Source organism: Amia ocellicauda, chromosome 9 (genome assembly GCF_036373705.1).
Source record: "Amia ocellicauda isolate fAmiCal2 chromosome 9, fAmiCal2.hap1, whole genome shotgun sequence".
NCBI classification, from domain to species: domain Eukaryota; kingdom Metazoa; phylum Chordata; class Actinopteri; order Amiiformes; family Amiidae; genus Amia; species Amia ocellicauda.
In genome coordinates this window covers 28,035,762-28,050,746 of record NC_089858.1, presented here as the reverse complement: position 1 = coordinate 28,050,746, position 14,985 = coordinate 28,035,762, and the positions used below count along the sequence as shown (strand labels likewise).

Here is a 14,985-nt window from a genome sequence, read left to right as displayed (position 1 = left end):
AACTGAAGTGAGGTTGTTAGTGGAGTTCCACAGGGATCAGTACTAGGGCCTTTGCTTTTTCTAATCTATATTAATGATCTGGATTCTGGGATAGTTAGCAAACTTGTCAAATTTGCAGATGATACTAAAATAGGTGGCTCAACAGATACAATCTCGGCGGCACAGGCTATTCAAAGGGACTTAGATAATATTCAGTTGTGGGCCGACACCTGGCAGATGAAATTCAATGTGGACAAGTGCAAGGTAATACATGCAGGTAACAAAAATGTCCACTATAATTACACTATGGGAGGAACAGAACTAGATGAAGTAACGCATGAGAAAGACCTAGGAGTCTACATGGACTCCTCACTTTCTCCATCCAAACAGTGTGGGGAAGCAATAAAAAAGGCAAACAGGATGTTAGGGTATATTGTCAAAAGTGTAGAATTGAGAACAAGGGCAGTAATGTTCAGACTGTACAATGCACTAGTTAGAGCTCATCTGGATACTGTGTACAGTTCTGGGCTCCACACTTCAAGAAAGATATCGCTGCTCTAGAGGCAGTTCAGAGGAGAGCAACCAGACTTATTCCAGGTCTGAAGGGAATGTCCTAATGAGAGACTGAGGAACTGAACCTTTTCAACCTGGAACAGAGGAGACTACGTGGGGACTTGATTCAAGTCTTCAAAATCATGAAAGGCTTCGACCACATCAAACTAGAGGAGCTTTTCCAGATCAGCAGGGACACACGGACCCGGGGACACAAATGGAAATTGGGCTTCAAGGCATTCAAAACGGAAAACAGGAGACACTTCTTCACACAGAGAGTTGTCACAATCTGGAACAATCTCCCCAGCAATGTGGTTGAAGCTGAAAATTTGGGAACATTTAAAAAGACTGGATAGGATCCTTGGATCACTTCGTTATTAATGGCACCAAACGAGCACGATGGGTCGAATGGCCTCCTCTCGTTTGTAAACGTTGTTCTTATGTTCTAACTGTATTGGGGACTTGGTTTGAGTTTTGAAGCTGTCATTTATAAAATGAACACACTTAATTCTCTTTGAAAGCCATTAACTTTTTTTTTTTTTAAATGTAAACCCTTACAAATGCAAGGTTCTAAATGTCTTATAATGAAGCTTCGGAAAAAGGTTTACATTAGGTGTAAGAGAGAGGGCAACCAAAACCCGTATTTTTAGCTGTTTTCTTCCCTCTCTTCTGAAGCTCCCTGCTGTTCACAAATTGGTTAAAAAAATAATCACTGACATTTAGAGCCCTGCATTTTTCATGGAGTCTAGTTAGGAGTTCTTCAGCACTGCTCAGCACCAAGGCTGGTACTGTACACCTTGACTAATGCGCCCTGCTTATCACCCTGTGCAGTGACATTACACCGCCATTCCCCGCTGTAGTTCAAAGTTTTTTCTTTCCTGGTCGATTTTTCACAACCTCAGCGCTTCACTGTAGCACGGGCAAATTGAGAACAAATATATTAATGTTGCAAGTCAGGTGCAGGTGTTTACATCTCTTAAAAACAGTAAATAAAATGACCCCTACTGTTTGTATATTGTTTATAGACTGAAGCAGTTTGAAAAGAATGGAAGGAAGCCAACTTCATATGTAGTCATGGTGAATTGTGTTCACATTTTCTATAAAATACATGCTAATTAAATCACTTTGATTTGTTATTGTACTACAAACAATGTTCTTGTGAATCGAGGAATATATTAACAAGGCTGTATTCCTTGACGTATGTGTGTGTGTGTGTGTAAGTATGAGAAATGTATAGATTTCTCTGTGACACAATTCCGCATAGGGCCAATATTTTTTCTCCCGTTATCTCCCTCGTATTTCGCTCTTTCTGATTATCACATTCTGAGTTGCAATTCCATTTCTGTTTGCCCAAGAGAAGCCACTATTTCATCCTCAGCCCTCGCTGGTATCTCTCACACTCAGATAGCGTTTGATATCAGCTCTCTTCAGCTGATCTCCAGAGCTTTCTTAGAGGTCAATAAAGTAATGCCCTATATCTTCAAAGATAAGAAATTGGGCGTTGGTAGAGGGGAGAAAAAAAAACAAAAAAAAACTCCAGGGGTCCCAGTCAGGGTTAAACCGAACAACAATGCTTCTGGCTACCGTCTAGAGTCTGGTGAATTCAAACCCCCTCAGTTTGTGTTCTTCAAACAAGCCGCCTGCCCCCCCACCCTCCACCCCAACTCTTCTGACTCACCCTGAAGCGCTTCTCTTTGTGACACACAGACACCTGTCACGAAGCCTGACAGACGCTGACGGGGCAAGAAACTGATTTATAAAATAGTTTTGTTTTGCTGTTTTCTTAAGCCGCAGGTAGGGGCCCCAACCTTCACAGGAGGCAGCCACACAGCACGAAGTGTCCTTGGAGCCAGGGGTTAAAAGGAAAAAGTTACTTTGTGAAAATGGCTGAGTGGATGAGCGTGCTATCAAACTGATCAAGAAATGTCAGAGCCGCGTAGGAGAGCCTCAGGGGCTGTTATGGGATTGCTTTGCCTCTCTCTCTCTCTCTCTCTCTCATCTCCCTCTCTCTTGCCTATCCCCCCCAAGAGGGCTTTTCTTTGGAGCATATTCTTCCACAGTCACCTTTGCAGTAAAATTCAGGGACTGTGCGTCTCTGATGGCAAGTTACTGGATAACTCATCTCACTGTACTCTCGTAGCTTATGTTGTACTTCTCCACTCTTCAGGTGTCTTTAATGATGAATTGATAACTTAGGGTGGGTTTTTATTGACTTCTTATCCAGTTTGGGACAGTCATCTGTACCCAACTGCCAGTGCACTTCAGCACTTGCCTGGCTTCTGTCGCTTCTTTCTGCACTAACATCACAACATCACACAATGTTCATCAATTTGCTAGGGTCACAGTCAAGAATGTTTTCTGGGTTGCTTTTCTTCATTTAGACTCCAAAAAGGTATTAAACGGCTTCAGTGCAGTGAATAATACGTTCGGTTAACTAATCGAGAGCTCTGGAATGAAAGAGCCCTGTCCGTCGGTGACTGGATTTAAAGATCACTAGTTTAGCAGCTAGAGAAGCCACTGCTGAGATGAAAACCCGACCGAGTGTGCAACACCCAATCCTGGCAAAGCTGCTTTAAATTCTTTTGATGCCCTCTTGGAAAGCCAGTTTGAACCAGTTGTAGTACATTTCCAAGTACAGAGGTTCCCCAGTCAGCGTTTTTTTTTTTTAAATTCATTCCATGAATATAGAGCGCTATGCAAAACCACACACATCTAAGCATATTTTTGCATAAGAAATAGTGTAAAATGCATTAAATTGTTACCACGGTCTACAAAAAAGGGACCCAAACAACATATATTTTTAAATTGATCAAAAAAAAAAAAAAAAAAACACAATAAATCTAGTTAAGACTGGATTAACTTACATTAAAATAAAAATGGATAAACCGGTTACTGTTCAAAAGATCAACAAAAACGTGCTTCGGGGTCTGCACTCATCGGCTCATGGCAAATGTATGCAGCCGAGCCCAACACTCAGACCTATCAGACCAACACCAGCTGCACCCTGGTAAATCCTGCTTCTGGCGTTCATATAAACCTAGCCTTAGACTGAATGATCAAAAAACTCTGCAGTATGTGATGTTGATTGTGATCTTCAATCCAAACACTAAGTGACCTTTCCATGTCAACATTATTGTAGACTTAGCTCAACTTAGCAGCAGGGAGTGGGATAGCAGTTTCTCAAACTCCTTTATTTTATCAGCATTTTTAATAACTGTACACAAATGAATTTCTTAAGAAAACTATAGCTACATGAAGTGTGCTGTAGCAGGGACAGGTTAAGATTTAGGATGGTTTTGTGTATGCCATCTAATACTATTGCATTGTATTAAGTATCAAAATACAGTATTTTGTTGTACCTTTGCTAGCAGTTAGTAGAGATGCATCCCAATGACTGAACTCTGCGTCTGGGTTTCTCCATATGAACGGATTGTGGTTGAAAAGCCTAGTAAAGCATTGCTTTATTTGGTGCCCTTTCAAAGGGAGGGAAAAAATAATAAACTGCACAAGGAAATAGCTATTTCTCAGTGGAGCTTTTAGTTCTTGGTGAGAATGAGTACCTAAGTCTTTATAGTGTTACTGGAGTGCGGACACAGGTCCCCAAACAGGGAAATTGTATCACAGCCAAGGCTCGGAGGTTAAATATTTTTGCCACAACCAAGTGTACACTTAATATTAAGCTGAACAAGCAAAGGGTCTATTAAAAAGCCAGTGGAGCACAGAAATAGCTAGACCTACCTGGCATTTTTGCCCCAAACTGGAAAGAGAAATGAAATCTTTTGAGGTTACAAATCAGGAGAAAGCAAGAAAAGGCATTACTTACGTTAAATCTTCTACAGACAGTTGGCTTTCATTCCAGGAAGGGAAAGGAGCCAAAGGGGGAAAAGTGGAGAGTGAGGGTGGAAATGTCATTTTCCGACTCGTTTCCTCTGTGCATTTCTATAGCTGTAAACATTTACTCGTCGTTTCATAATACAGTGTTGGAAGAATGAGCCAGGACTCACGCACGTCACAAGACATGTCAGAAGGCTTTGTTCTTGCCTTGTTTCTTATTTGTTGTAACAGTAAAGTGGTGTCTGCCGACCCACCGCCGATCCTGAAAGATGGGCTTTTAATCTTCTCGCTTAGGTTGAAGCTTGGGAAGGATGTTTTCAACCATTAATCCCATTTAATTATTACATCCAAACAGATAAATTAAACATCCTGTCTCACAACCTTCAGTACTTCAGTTCACATCCCCGTATAGCGCCGGATTACATTGTTAGTCTAAGGGAGGATCTGTTTATTTGATTGGAAAAAGAGTTTCCTATACTACTTAGCTCAGTGACAGGAGGCTGTGCTGCTTTACCTAATCAAGAAGATTTGCAGTTCTAATAAGGCTTGTGTGTTTATTGGCTTTCCACAGTCTGAGAATGGTGTGCATCATTGAAAGAGGAACAAAGTCCAAGTCTCTAAGGCTTGGGAATTAAGGACACCCACCAGCTCTAAAGGTTGCTGTTAAATATGGCTTCTCTGTCGAAAGAGCAACAGAGGACACTTGTAGACCTCTGTAACTTGCACTTTTGGCAGTGTTTCAGAGACATTTGATTTGAGTTTTACCCAAGACCATGCTTATTATAATAATGTTTTATAATACCAGTTTGTACTTGCTATGCACCTAACAAACTTTTAGTTATCTGTGATCTAGAGAGGGCAAAAGCAGCTCTCTGACACTGCAGGCACACAGCTACACACCACACCTCAGAGTTGCATTAAAACCCTTGTTGACTTTGAGGCCACCCAACACGGGAAGTTGTAACCCAATTGTGCATCTCAGGCCTTGGGGAATCATAGTCATCGGAAACTAGGAAACATCTGGAATATGGATCCCAGCCTGCTGTAGACTGGAGGTGATACAGCCTTCTGCCACTGGGGAGCGCCAAATTCTTTTCAGTATAGCTTTCTAATACCTTCTAAAGGGTTGCAAAAGGTGCTCGGTGAAAAGGTCACAATGGCTCGCCTTTTTGTGCGAGAGATCGGTAGCAACTGTGCCCAGGGGATAAAGAGGTCCTTCAAGTCCACTTCACACATTGCAGAAGCTGCCACTAGACAAGGAAGGCACCCTCATCTGTTACCGTGCCACATCTGCGCTCTCGGTAAAGCCTGAATGCTAAAATCCACATTTTGAAAGAAATGACTGGAGGGAAACGCCGCACCTGACGGCCCTTTAGTATGCATAAAGACTCGTTCGCTCCAGGTTTCTTGCGATTTTTTTTTTTTTTTTTTTTGTGCTCGGTACAATGCAACGTTTATTCAGAACGCAAACTCCTGTGATTGCATTCCATTTTTAATTGGTTCCCCAGGGAGTTTCCGTCAGGTTAAACCTCTTGTCACCCCGTCAAGAAAACGACTAGCATAAAAATGTCAACGCTTTGATTGATCGGACTCCGAATCATTTGTGATGGAGGGAAGGGGTTTGGTTAGGGTCTGTGTTTGTTTAAAAAAAGAAAGATTAAGGACAGATGCAAAAATCAGAGGCCAATTATTACTGAGCAAAGAAATAAATATCTGGGCTTTATAATGGTGAATAATAATGAAGCTAGATTTCCTTAGACATGGAACATCCTTTATGATGTAATAGCTGTGTGAAAGGAATTAATAAACCAGCATCCAGTGTCAAAAGCCCCTGCTATAAACCTATCAGAGAACCTTTGCAAAAGCTTGAATGTCTCTTTGAGATATTGAATGCAAAAATAAACATATTAAAACACTATAATAAGCCATTTAATCCAAATCTTCTGAAATAAATAAACAAACATGAAAATAAATATTGAAAGGAGGTTTTGATTGCTCCTTACAATGGAAAGAGGAGGAGTAGAGTATGCCAATGCAACAGCCCCATCTAGGGTTTGCTAACACTAGTTGCAATGTTTTTTTTGGCTTTGCTCACTAGGTTTATGTGGTAGTTGTACTGTACAGGCAGCAACATTTACTATAAGGGATTAAAATGGACTGTTCGGCCGAAGATTTCTTGACTTGAGAACATAAGAAGGGTTACGATTGAGGGGAAACTGTTCATGCCTTGCTTGCTTGTTTATCCCAGAAACCACATGTATAACTTTGTTAGATTTTAGTGAATTGGCTTCCATAACAAGGCTTGGTAATTTGTACCGATCAGCCAAAATCTGTTGTAACAATCTATATTCACCAACATGAATGCTGGCTTACTCTTAGAAAATCTATTCAGGTGTGAATAAATGCTAATCTGTTTAATAATATCAAGTTTTATTGTGCAAATATAATATAGGCTATACACTGGCATTTGTTTTATATATTTTATATTTGAATTATATGTGTGACCTTGAAAATGTTTTTATCTTGTATCATGATGAGGGTTTATTACCAATGTGCATAAACTTTATATATTCAGATGCAGTGTTAACCTATCCCAGGGAATTTTTTGACAATATACATTTGTCCATTATCCTTTTGTACCTGTATCTGTTATACACAGCATTTCAATTTGTGTGTGTGTGTGTGTGTGTGTGGTTTTTTTCAAAACTGAACCTCTTCCACACTGAATTTCTAAACCTGTAGCCCCCATTTCAAGGGACCAGAACTATTTCCTATTCCTGTACTGTACTGTGTCTTCTCCTTTTTTTAAATGGAATAAGAGAGTGAGATGGCAGAATTGAAATTAATCCAAAGAAGTTAAATCGCTCTCTGAAGTAGAATGAACATCTCTGCGTTCGTATCTCACCGGAGCGCTTTTTCATTAGACTGTGTAAGCAATGAGGAGCCATGCTTACTGCATCTACAAAACACCTGCATTTTTATACCAGGCCTTTCCTACTGAGGGATAACCGAACATTGTGAGGGATTTAAAGACAACACGATGCAGGGGAGAGAGGATAATACACCGGTTAAATGAAAGCACTTTGAAGATGATGAATTTTCAGTTTTGATTTAAAGGTGTCTAAAACTAAGGGGCGTTCATAATGTTACTGCAGTCGAGCTCCACAGTTAGGGCGACAATCTAATTTCACTCATAACCTCTTTTGATTGTTATTCAGGTCCATTCTAATGAATCACAGAGGATGGATGCTGTGCTAGTTCTGTATACCGGCTGTTTGCAAATTCTGTGCACTAGCTTTCTTCGCTTGTTGCCAAGAGTGACTGGAAAGGAAATGTGAAAGCCAGAACAAACGGACCGGAACTTGGGATTTCCAGTAGCCAATTTCCTATTCCGAGTTCCAGTAAGGTCACAGAAAACTTGGATAAACTTGGAAACTGGTAGACGTCTTGGAAAAACAATCTTCTAACACCTCTTATTATGAAGATAAAATAAGTACCACAGGAATTCAAAACCATACTGTTTTTCATTTTTACATTGGCAGTATTCTACTGATGAGCCGGTTGCGTGCCAGTGTGTGTTAATTGGTAGCAGGCAGATATAATCATGTGGTACTTTGTCTTCCACAGACTGCGATGTTGAACAAGCACCTTCACTCTCTGATGCCTGGGCTCTCAGCAAAGGTTTTCCGAACGTACAATGCCTCGGTCACACTGCAGCAGCAGCTTAAAGAGCTCACCACTGGTAGGAGTCTTAAAGCTGAGTTTAAGTAGATTGTCTAGGTGGTGGTGGTGATGTTTTGTACTTTTTTTATGATTTTTTAAAGGGAAAGTTTGGGCATTCATCTCCATCTGTGGTCACCTGCACTTCGTCTAGAACAGTGTAGCATGAAAAAACCCTGAATCTGCTCTTCAAGATGCAACTGACCAGCTGAGATGGTTTTGGATCAAATAAACCAAATCTTCCAAAGAGTCTCTGCACCATAAACCATAGGCTTCTCTCCCGAGTTTGGGACTGATTCTGACCCCTCATGTGGTGGTGATCTCTGGCTTATCTTACCATTACAGAGAACAGATTCTTGGTACTTGTCCATAACAGGCCGGGGGGGGGGAAGCGATTGAAATGGGTGGCTGTAGGAAGCGCTCAGAGCTGCAGTGAAAAGTCCTCAAAGCCGAGTTTTACATCTATTCCATCACACATCGGGTGGTGATTACAGTAATGCGGATAGATCTGTAAAGCACTGTTGTATTACAAATTGATATCATAATGAAGTTAGTTCCGATACCAGCTGAAGCGCTTTCGCAAACGTTGTATTTGGTCTTTAATGGAAGTGTCAGTGTTATAGATTATTCCTCAGAGGAAATTGGTTTAAGATCGCCTTAATAACCTCTAATTAAATCATAAGCAAATGCTCCAAGGACCGAACAGACAAGTAAATTGATGCATACTGTACATGATTGAAAGTAGCCCATGAACTTTTTTTTTTTTGGTTTTGTTTTTCATTCATTAAGGGGAATTATAAAGATAACTTTAAGGAAAGAAAGTATAGGGATCATACGTTTTTGTCTGAGATAAGTACATCGATTTGATACAAATCCCTAATGGAACCTCTTTATTACCTTATTATGTGGTGAGTTTGACTTCAAATTACCTTAGATGTGGGCAACATATTGAGAGCACAGTTTGGAGAAATATGTTTAAGACATAAGTGATAAGTGTATGTATATTATGTATTCTAATCTTGTTAATGAAAAGCTAGGTAAAAAGGTAAAACCACAAGGGGAAACAAATACTGTGCTGTACTCTATCCTTTCAATTACACCTGCTAATCCACATTTCCTTCCTCAATGCAGAGGTAATCACATGAGATCCACTGAGATCTCAGCCTAATTGCTGGCTTGTGAAACTCCCTTTTTGGGCAGCCCATGTGAAAAGCCTGAATTCAGGTTTTCATCTTGAAATAAATGGACTGAAACATCTGGACACCTTTTCTCTCCTGTACACAGTGACAGATAATGTTCCTGAGAAGATCCTGTCCTACAACAGAGCTAACCGGGCGGTTGCAGTTCTATGTAACCACCAGCGGGCTCCGCCAAAGACCTTTGAGCAGTCCATGGCCAACCTTCAGTCCAAGGTAACACTGGGTGTAGGACGGCCAACGGTACACTCCTGGAGTAAAGGGGGTGGGGGATTATTATAGTCACATTTGAGTATGCGTTAAATATTTCAGGAATGGAAATGATACAAGATGAAGGTATGTCCTTAGAAATCTGCTTAATTAACATTGTAATCGAGATGAATAGAAACTGAATGTTACTTGTTCAATATGAATTTTGACGCGAGTATCCCTTTGTCTGCTTACTGTAAAGACACTGCTTTATTCTCTGTCCATGGCTATTCACAGCAAGATAAGAGCCCTATGTATAGTACTGGGTAGGGGGGGTCATTCCACAGTTCCTTGCTAGTTAACAAATTGAACAGGTTTTGATGTGTGTTTGTGTCATATTGCTAGTTATAAATATAATGTATCCAAACAAAAGCCCTCATTTGCAAGTGTTATGAAAGGTGTTAATTAATTCTAGCTTGCACTCCAACACTAAACAGTTCCATTGTTTCCTTAAAGAAAATGTGCATTGGCAGAATACAGGATATGGAGTTCCTAATAGGTCATGGCCTCATGCCTATCACATATTGGTAGTAATAATTCTGTCAGTTTCCATGTTGAGAGTCATGGATGAAAGTAATCCTGTTTATAAAAAAAAAAAAGTGGTCCTATAAAACTATAAAATGCAGGCTGGCTGTTGTCTCTTTGCCCCTCTGCACGACTCTTCCTGCCGTCTCTGAGGAATGCTAATTCTGTAGGGCCAGGTTCTCTGTGGGAGAGCGATTTAATAAGAAAATGCAGATACCAGGTGCAACCCAAAAGGGGCTTTGAAAGCTAAACACTGAAATATAGCTGCAAGGGAATTCAATCAATACAAATTAATCCACCCCACTGCCAGAACCCAACCTCATTAATGACTTTTCCTTACGAGTCGAGCACGCTACTTTTCTTTAAATTATATTATAGACTAATCTAGGCAATGCGGAGTGACGGAGAGCACTAATAAAAAAATTAAAATGCTACGAAATGGAAGATAATTACGCTGCTGAGCATGTAGCTGTCTTCATCCAACATTGCGCTGAGGTATTCTAATAAGAACAATGTGTGTCCATGTAAAGGAGGCAAATCTGAACCCCAAAAGCATTGCAAAGCCTACAACAGTCACTGTGCATTCAATGGTCAGTTTACACTTGCAATATATTACTAGAAGCATGGGTTATAATGTGTTTTAGGGGCTTTTGTATTTAGGAGCTTAATGTTGGTGACCAATACAAATATTGATCAAGATAATAACTGCCTGAAGTTGGGCAGACATCTATGGTCAGGACTCTGACTATTTTCATTGATCATCTCTGGAATGAACTGGAATGACGATTTAGGAAGAGATGGCACCAACTGGCAGATGTAGACCATCTATATCAACAGTTGAGGTCAAGAGTAAGCCTTCACCCAAATTAATACTTTGTTAATAACTGTATTCTGGTATTTACCTGCTGTCACACTACTTTTAGGTAATTTAGTGATTCCAATTGTAAATGCTTAGTCTTGTTTTTTGCTTTAGTATTCACAAGACAGTCACTTGTGTTTATCTAACTGAAACTGCTTGTGGACATTAGGGCACTTGAAGTGTGTACTATTGTGTTTTGTAAATGCACCTCTGAAGCCTCATGCTTAGGTCAACGATTCAGACGAGCCTACAAACACTCCACCGCCTGCATGTGAAAATCTCTCGTTTTAATGGTCATAGTCGGATCCGAGACTGTCCTCCCCCTCACTTGTTAAGCTGCTTAATAACAAGTTCTTCTTTTCCCCTGTCAGATCGAGAGCAGGAAAGAGCAGCTCAACTTGGCAAAGAAGGAGCTGAAGCAAGTGAAGAAAGAGGCGAAAGGCAATTCCGACAAGAAACTCTTAGTGTGAGTATCCACAGTTAGTGGAGAGGGAGGGGGAGGATATGACGAGAAGCAGGTTGTTGAGTCTCTTGAAGGTGCCTGAACTGCAGGATTGTGATTCTTCAATGCTTGATTTGAGGCCAGTGTCACCGTTGAATGTGAAGAAGATTGACGTGGGAGGTGTATCTTTTCTCATACAAACATATGCCCTAAACAATTCAAATTCAGTCGTTTTTTCAAAATCCCGTGGTATAACTAACTATTGGATTACCAAATTCCATCTTGATGAGCCTGAGCAACACTAAAGCATTTTAAAAGCTGAGTTGTTTAAACAATGAAATTAGATCTATTTTTCAATAAGTTTTAACTTAAAAATGTTTAATATTTAATTAAAATGAAATGACCACTTTAGACTATAGCATTTAATACCTAAGTGCAGAGGTTTATCTTAAATGAAGTATTAAATAATAACAGGACTAAGATGTTCATTGAAACCAGTGGAGCTGAGAGCCCACAGAATGGAGGATTACGAGCTTCCCTGTGTCTTGTAGGACTGTGGAGAAGAAGAAGAAAGCTGTTCAGAGATGTGAGGAGCAGCTGATGAGGATGGAGCTACAGGTGACGGACAGAGAAGAGAACAAGCAAATCGCCCTGAGCACCTCCAAGCTAAACTATCTGGACCCCAGAATCAGTATAGCCTGGTGAGCAAAGCATCCAAATTTGTGTACAACACCATGTGCAAGATATTGACCATGTTTCCTGAGCATGCCCAACCAGACTGAATGGATGGCAGCTTTATAAAAAAGCTGTTCTCCAAGGAGGCTCTTCTCCTACACTTTCATTTCTTAATTTATTTCAATATTTTATCTGGAGATTAAAAATAAAATGGAACAATTAAGAGGTTTTGGACAACCATGTAAGATGTGCACCTAAGATGTACAGAGTTCTTTTGTTTTCCATCAGGTGTAAGAATGTGGAGGTGCCTCTGGAGAAGATCTATAACAAAACTCAGCGAGACAAGTTTGCCTGGGCCGTAGACATGACTGAAACCGACTTTGTGTTCTGAATGAAAGCAGCTCTCGCAAAGACAACTGCATGGTGAAAAAACTGTGCTTTTAAAACGATAACCTAGTTAAACAAGCTTTTAAAATTAGTTTTATTTCTAGTCTGTGTGTTTAAAGTGAAACTCAAAGCTTTCCTTTTTTCTCCTCCTCCCGTTATATTTGAACTGCTGTTGGCAGTATGTCGGTCTGGTGACCATTACACTTTTTATCTTGCATGTTTTAAACTGTATTTTGTAGTGGTGCATTTATAAAACTTTAATAAACATATGGAAAACAATATTGAAATGAATAAATTTTAATGATAGATTAGATACATTTGGTATCCTTAATTATTAGAATATGTTTGTTACAAATATATTTGAACTGCTTGGGTGCATGTAAAACTGTACAGTGCTCATATGGGCAAAAGGGAGATTGTGTAGTACACTTGGTCCTTAAAGCACAGAGTTCCCCTGCCTTGTGATTCACTGTGGGGTAAATTCTTCATAAATGCCACATCCTTGAAGTGAAATGAGACACCTCTCTCTACATGTCAGTTTCTACATTTGAAAGGTGGGAATTTAAGAAATGATCCCCATTAATGGCTCTCCGTGAATCACTGCAATACACATGAATTTATTATACTTTCCATAACCATTAGCTTAGCTGTAGTGCTCGAGGAAGGCACAAATAGTTGACCACTGCATTTCATTGTCAGTCATTTATAATAGATGCTGTACATTTAAAACAACCAGAAGTACCTTGAGGAGGCCTTCATCGAGTAGTGGCTCATTAAAAACTGATGGTGAGGAGAGATGTATATTTAAACTAAAATAAATCAAATTTCGGTAGGTGAATACTTGAAGACCAAACTTATGTCTACCTTGGACAATAAATCAGCACATATGGAGATATGATGGAAGAAATCAAAAGAATGAAAATGGGATGAAGTGCATTCGGGGGGAAAAAACAGCAGTTTTAGCAGTTGCCTAAAGAGAAAAGTGTTTGATCACTGCATACTACCAGTGCTCACATGGATCAAAACACAAAACCATTACAGAAACTGCAGACGGCACATCGAAGCATGGAAAGATGTAAGCTTGGAATAACAGAAATGAAATGGAAAAATTCAATGAATGGATCTGAAAACAAACAACATTGTGACATCAACGAATGAGTGGAAAATGTTAGTGGCAATGGGCCAGATGCATTGGAAGAAGATCAAAAATGAACAAAGGAAGCTATCGATTGGATCCCAAGAGAGGAAAAAAAGATAGAAGACGACCACATAAAAGATGGGAAGATGAAATAAACATGGCAGGTGTGACTTGGAAGAGAAGCTCTAGCTCAAAACAAATGGAAACATCTTGAGGAGGCCTTCACCCAGCAGTGGATTGAAATATGCTGATGAACTATTTATTTAATCACTGTGTTGATTGCTGTTCAGCTTTTGACTTACAAGTATCTTTTTGATCTACCTTATTTTTCTAGAAGGTGGTTATTTATGTATGTGTGGGGGTGCATATATGTGTAGCATTGCATCATTAAAATTATTACAAGCTTGGCCTTTGCCAAAAAAGCACCCAGACTTGTTTTAAGCATTTGTCTAATTGCAACAGTACCACTTAAATCTAGTCTCCTGGGGAAAGTTGTAAATTCTAACACATTAAAAAATAATAATAATCCTAGAGCATTTAAGTCATAATGACATGTATATGTTGCCACACACAAATGTATACTATGCCCCTCTCCACTCCCCTCTAGGTTAATTGGAATTTCATTAAACCGTTTCCTTTTCTGTAGTTATATATAGGAAACTTTGTTTCAATTATTAATCTTCTCGCCTCCGGGAGCACTGCTTCATTCGGAAGGAGATTAAAGGTAAGAAATCGAAAAATAAACTTGAAACGGACCAAGGTGGCTGAATAGCAAGAGGTCACCCATTTTTTTAATGAGTAATTGGCTCATTAAAATTAAAAGCTTAATTACCAGCTCCAGCTCCTTTTCTTAATTTCGACATCTTTGGGTTATCTTCTCGTGCTGCGTAAAATTAATGAACAGTGCTGCGTATTGTGGCGACGGCAGGGAGAGCAGCTACCTGACGAGCACGGTGATCTTTTCATTGCGGTGACACAATTGCTGGCAATTCAGGTGACACTTCCCGATTCACCTTCTCTAGAACAGATAAGCAGTTAGAAAGCCATCTGTTAGTTCATTCATTGCCCTAGGTGGGATTTAGTGTATTTATTTCTGGTTTGTTTTAATTACCTCAGCAACTGTTGGTTGGCTTCTGGCGAGCTGATAATAAGCGAAACCATTTTCTAACACTGCACACATGATTTACCCTCACACCAGTGTCATAATGCCCCCCTTCCATTTAGTTCTGTCCCAGATTTGGTGGTGTGCAGGATTGTAGTCTGATCAGAATTTTCTCCAACATCCATGGATTCATAATCTCAATCTTTCCCATCCATTGTCAGGCAGTGGGTTGGGAATACGTGGGGGAAAAACAGATCAAATATCTCATCATTTTAGTTATGCATTCTTTATGCATCTATTTCTTCTCACAATAAAAGGAGCACAACC

General features: G+C 39.9%; 1 protein-coding gene across 3 annotated transcripts in view; it reads left to right on the top strand.

The window, feature by feature from the left end:
• The window catches only part of LOC136759131 (DNA topoisomerase I, mitochondrial), a 61,644-nt gene extending 48,911 nt beyond the window's left edge, over nucleotides 1-12,733 (top strand). For all 3 annotated transcript variants that reach the window (XM_066713991.1, XM_066713990.1, XM_066713992.1), the window contains 5 exons: nucleotides 7,993-8,107; nucleotides 9,370-9,497; nucleotides 11,286-11,380; nucleotides 11,908-12,057; nucleotides 12,320-12,733. In XM_066713991.1, the coding sequence (XP_066570088.1) occupies nucleotides 7,993-8,107; nucleotides 9,370-9,497; nucleotides 11,286-11,380; nucleotides 11,908-12,057; nucleotides 12,320-12,422 (591 nt within the window). In that variant the 3' untranslated portion in view covers nucleotides 12,423-12,733. The remainder of the gene's footprint in view (nucleotides 1-7,992; nucleotides 8,108-9,369; nucleotides 9,498-11,285; nucleotides 11,381-11,907; nucleotides 12,058-12,319) is intronic.
• Nucleotides 12,734-14,985: the final 2,252 nt, after the last annotated feature.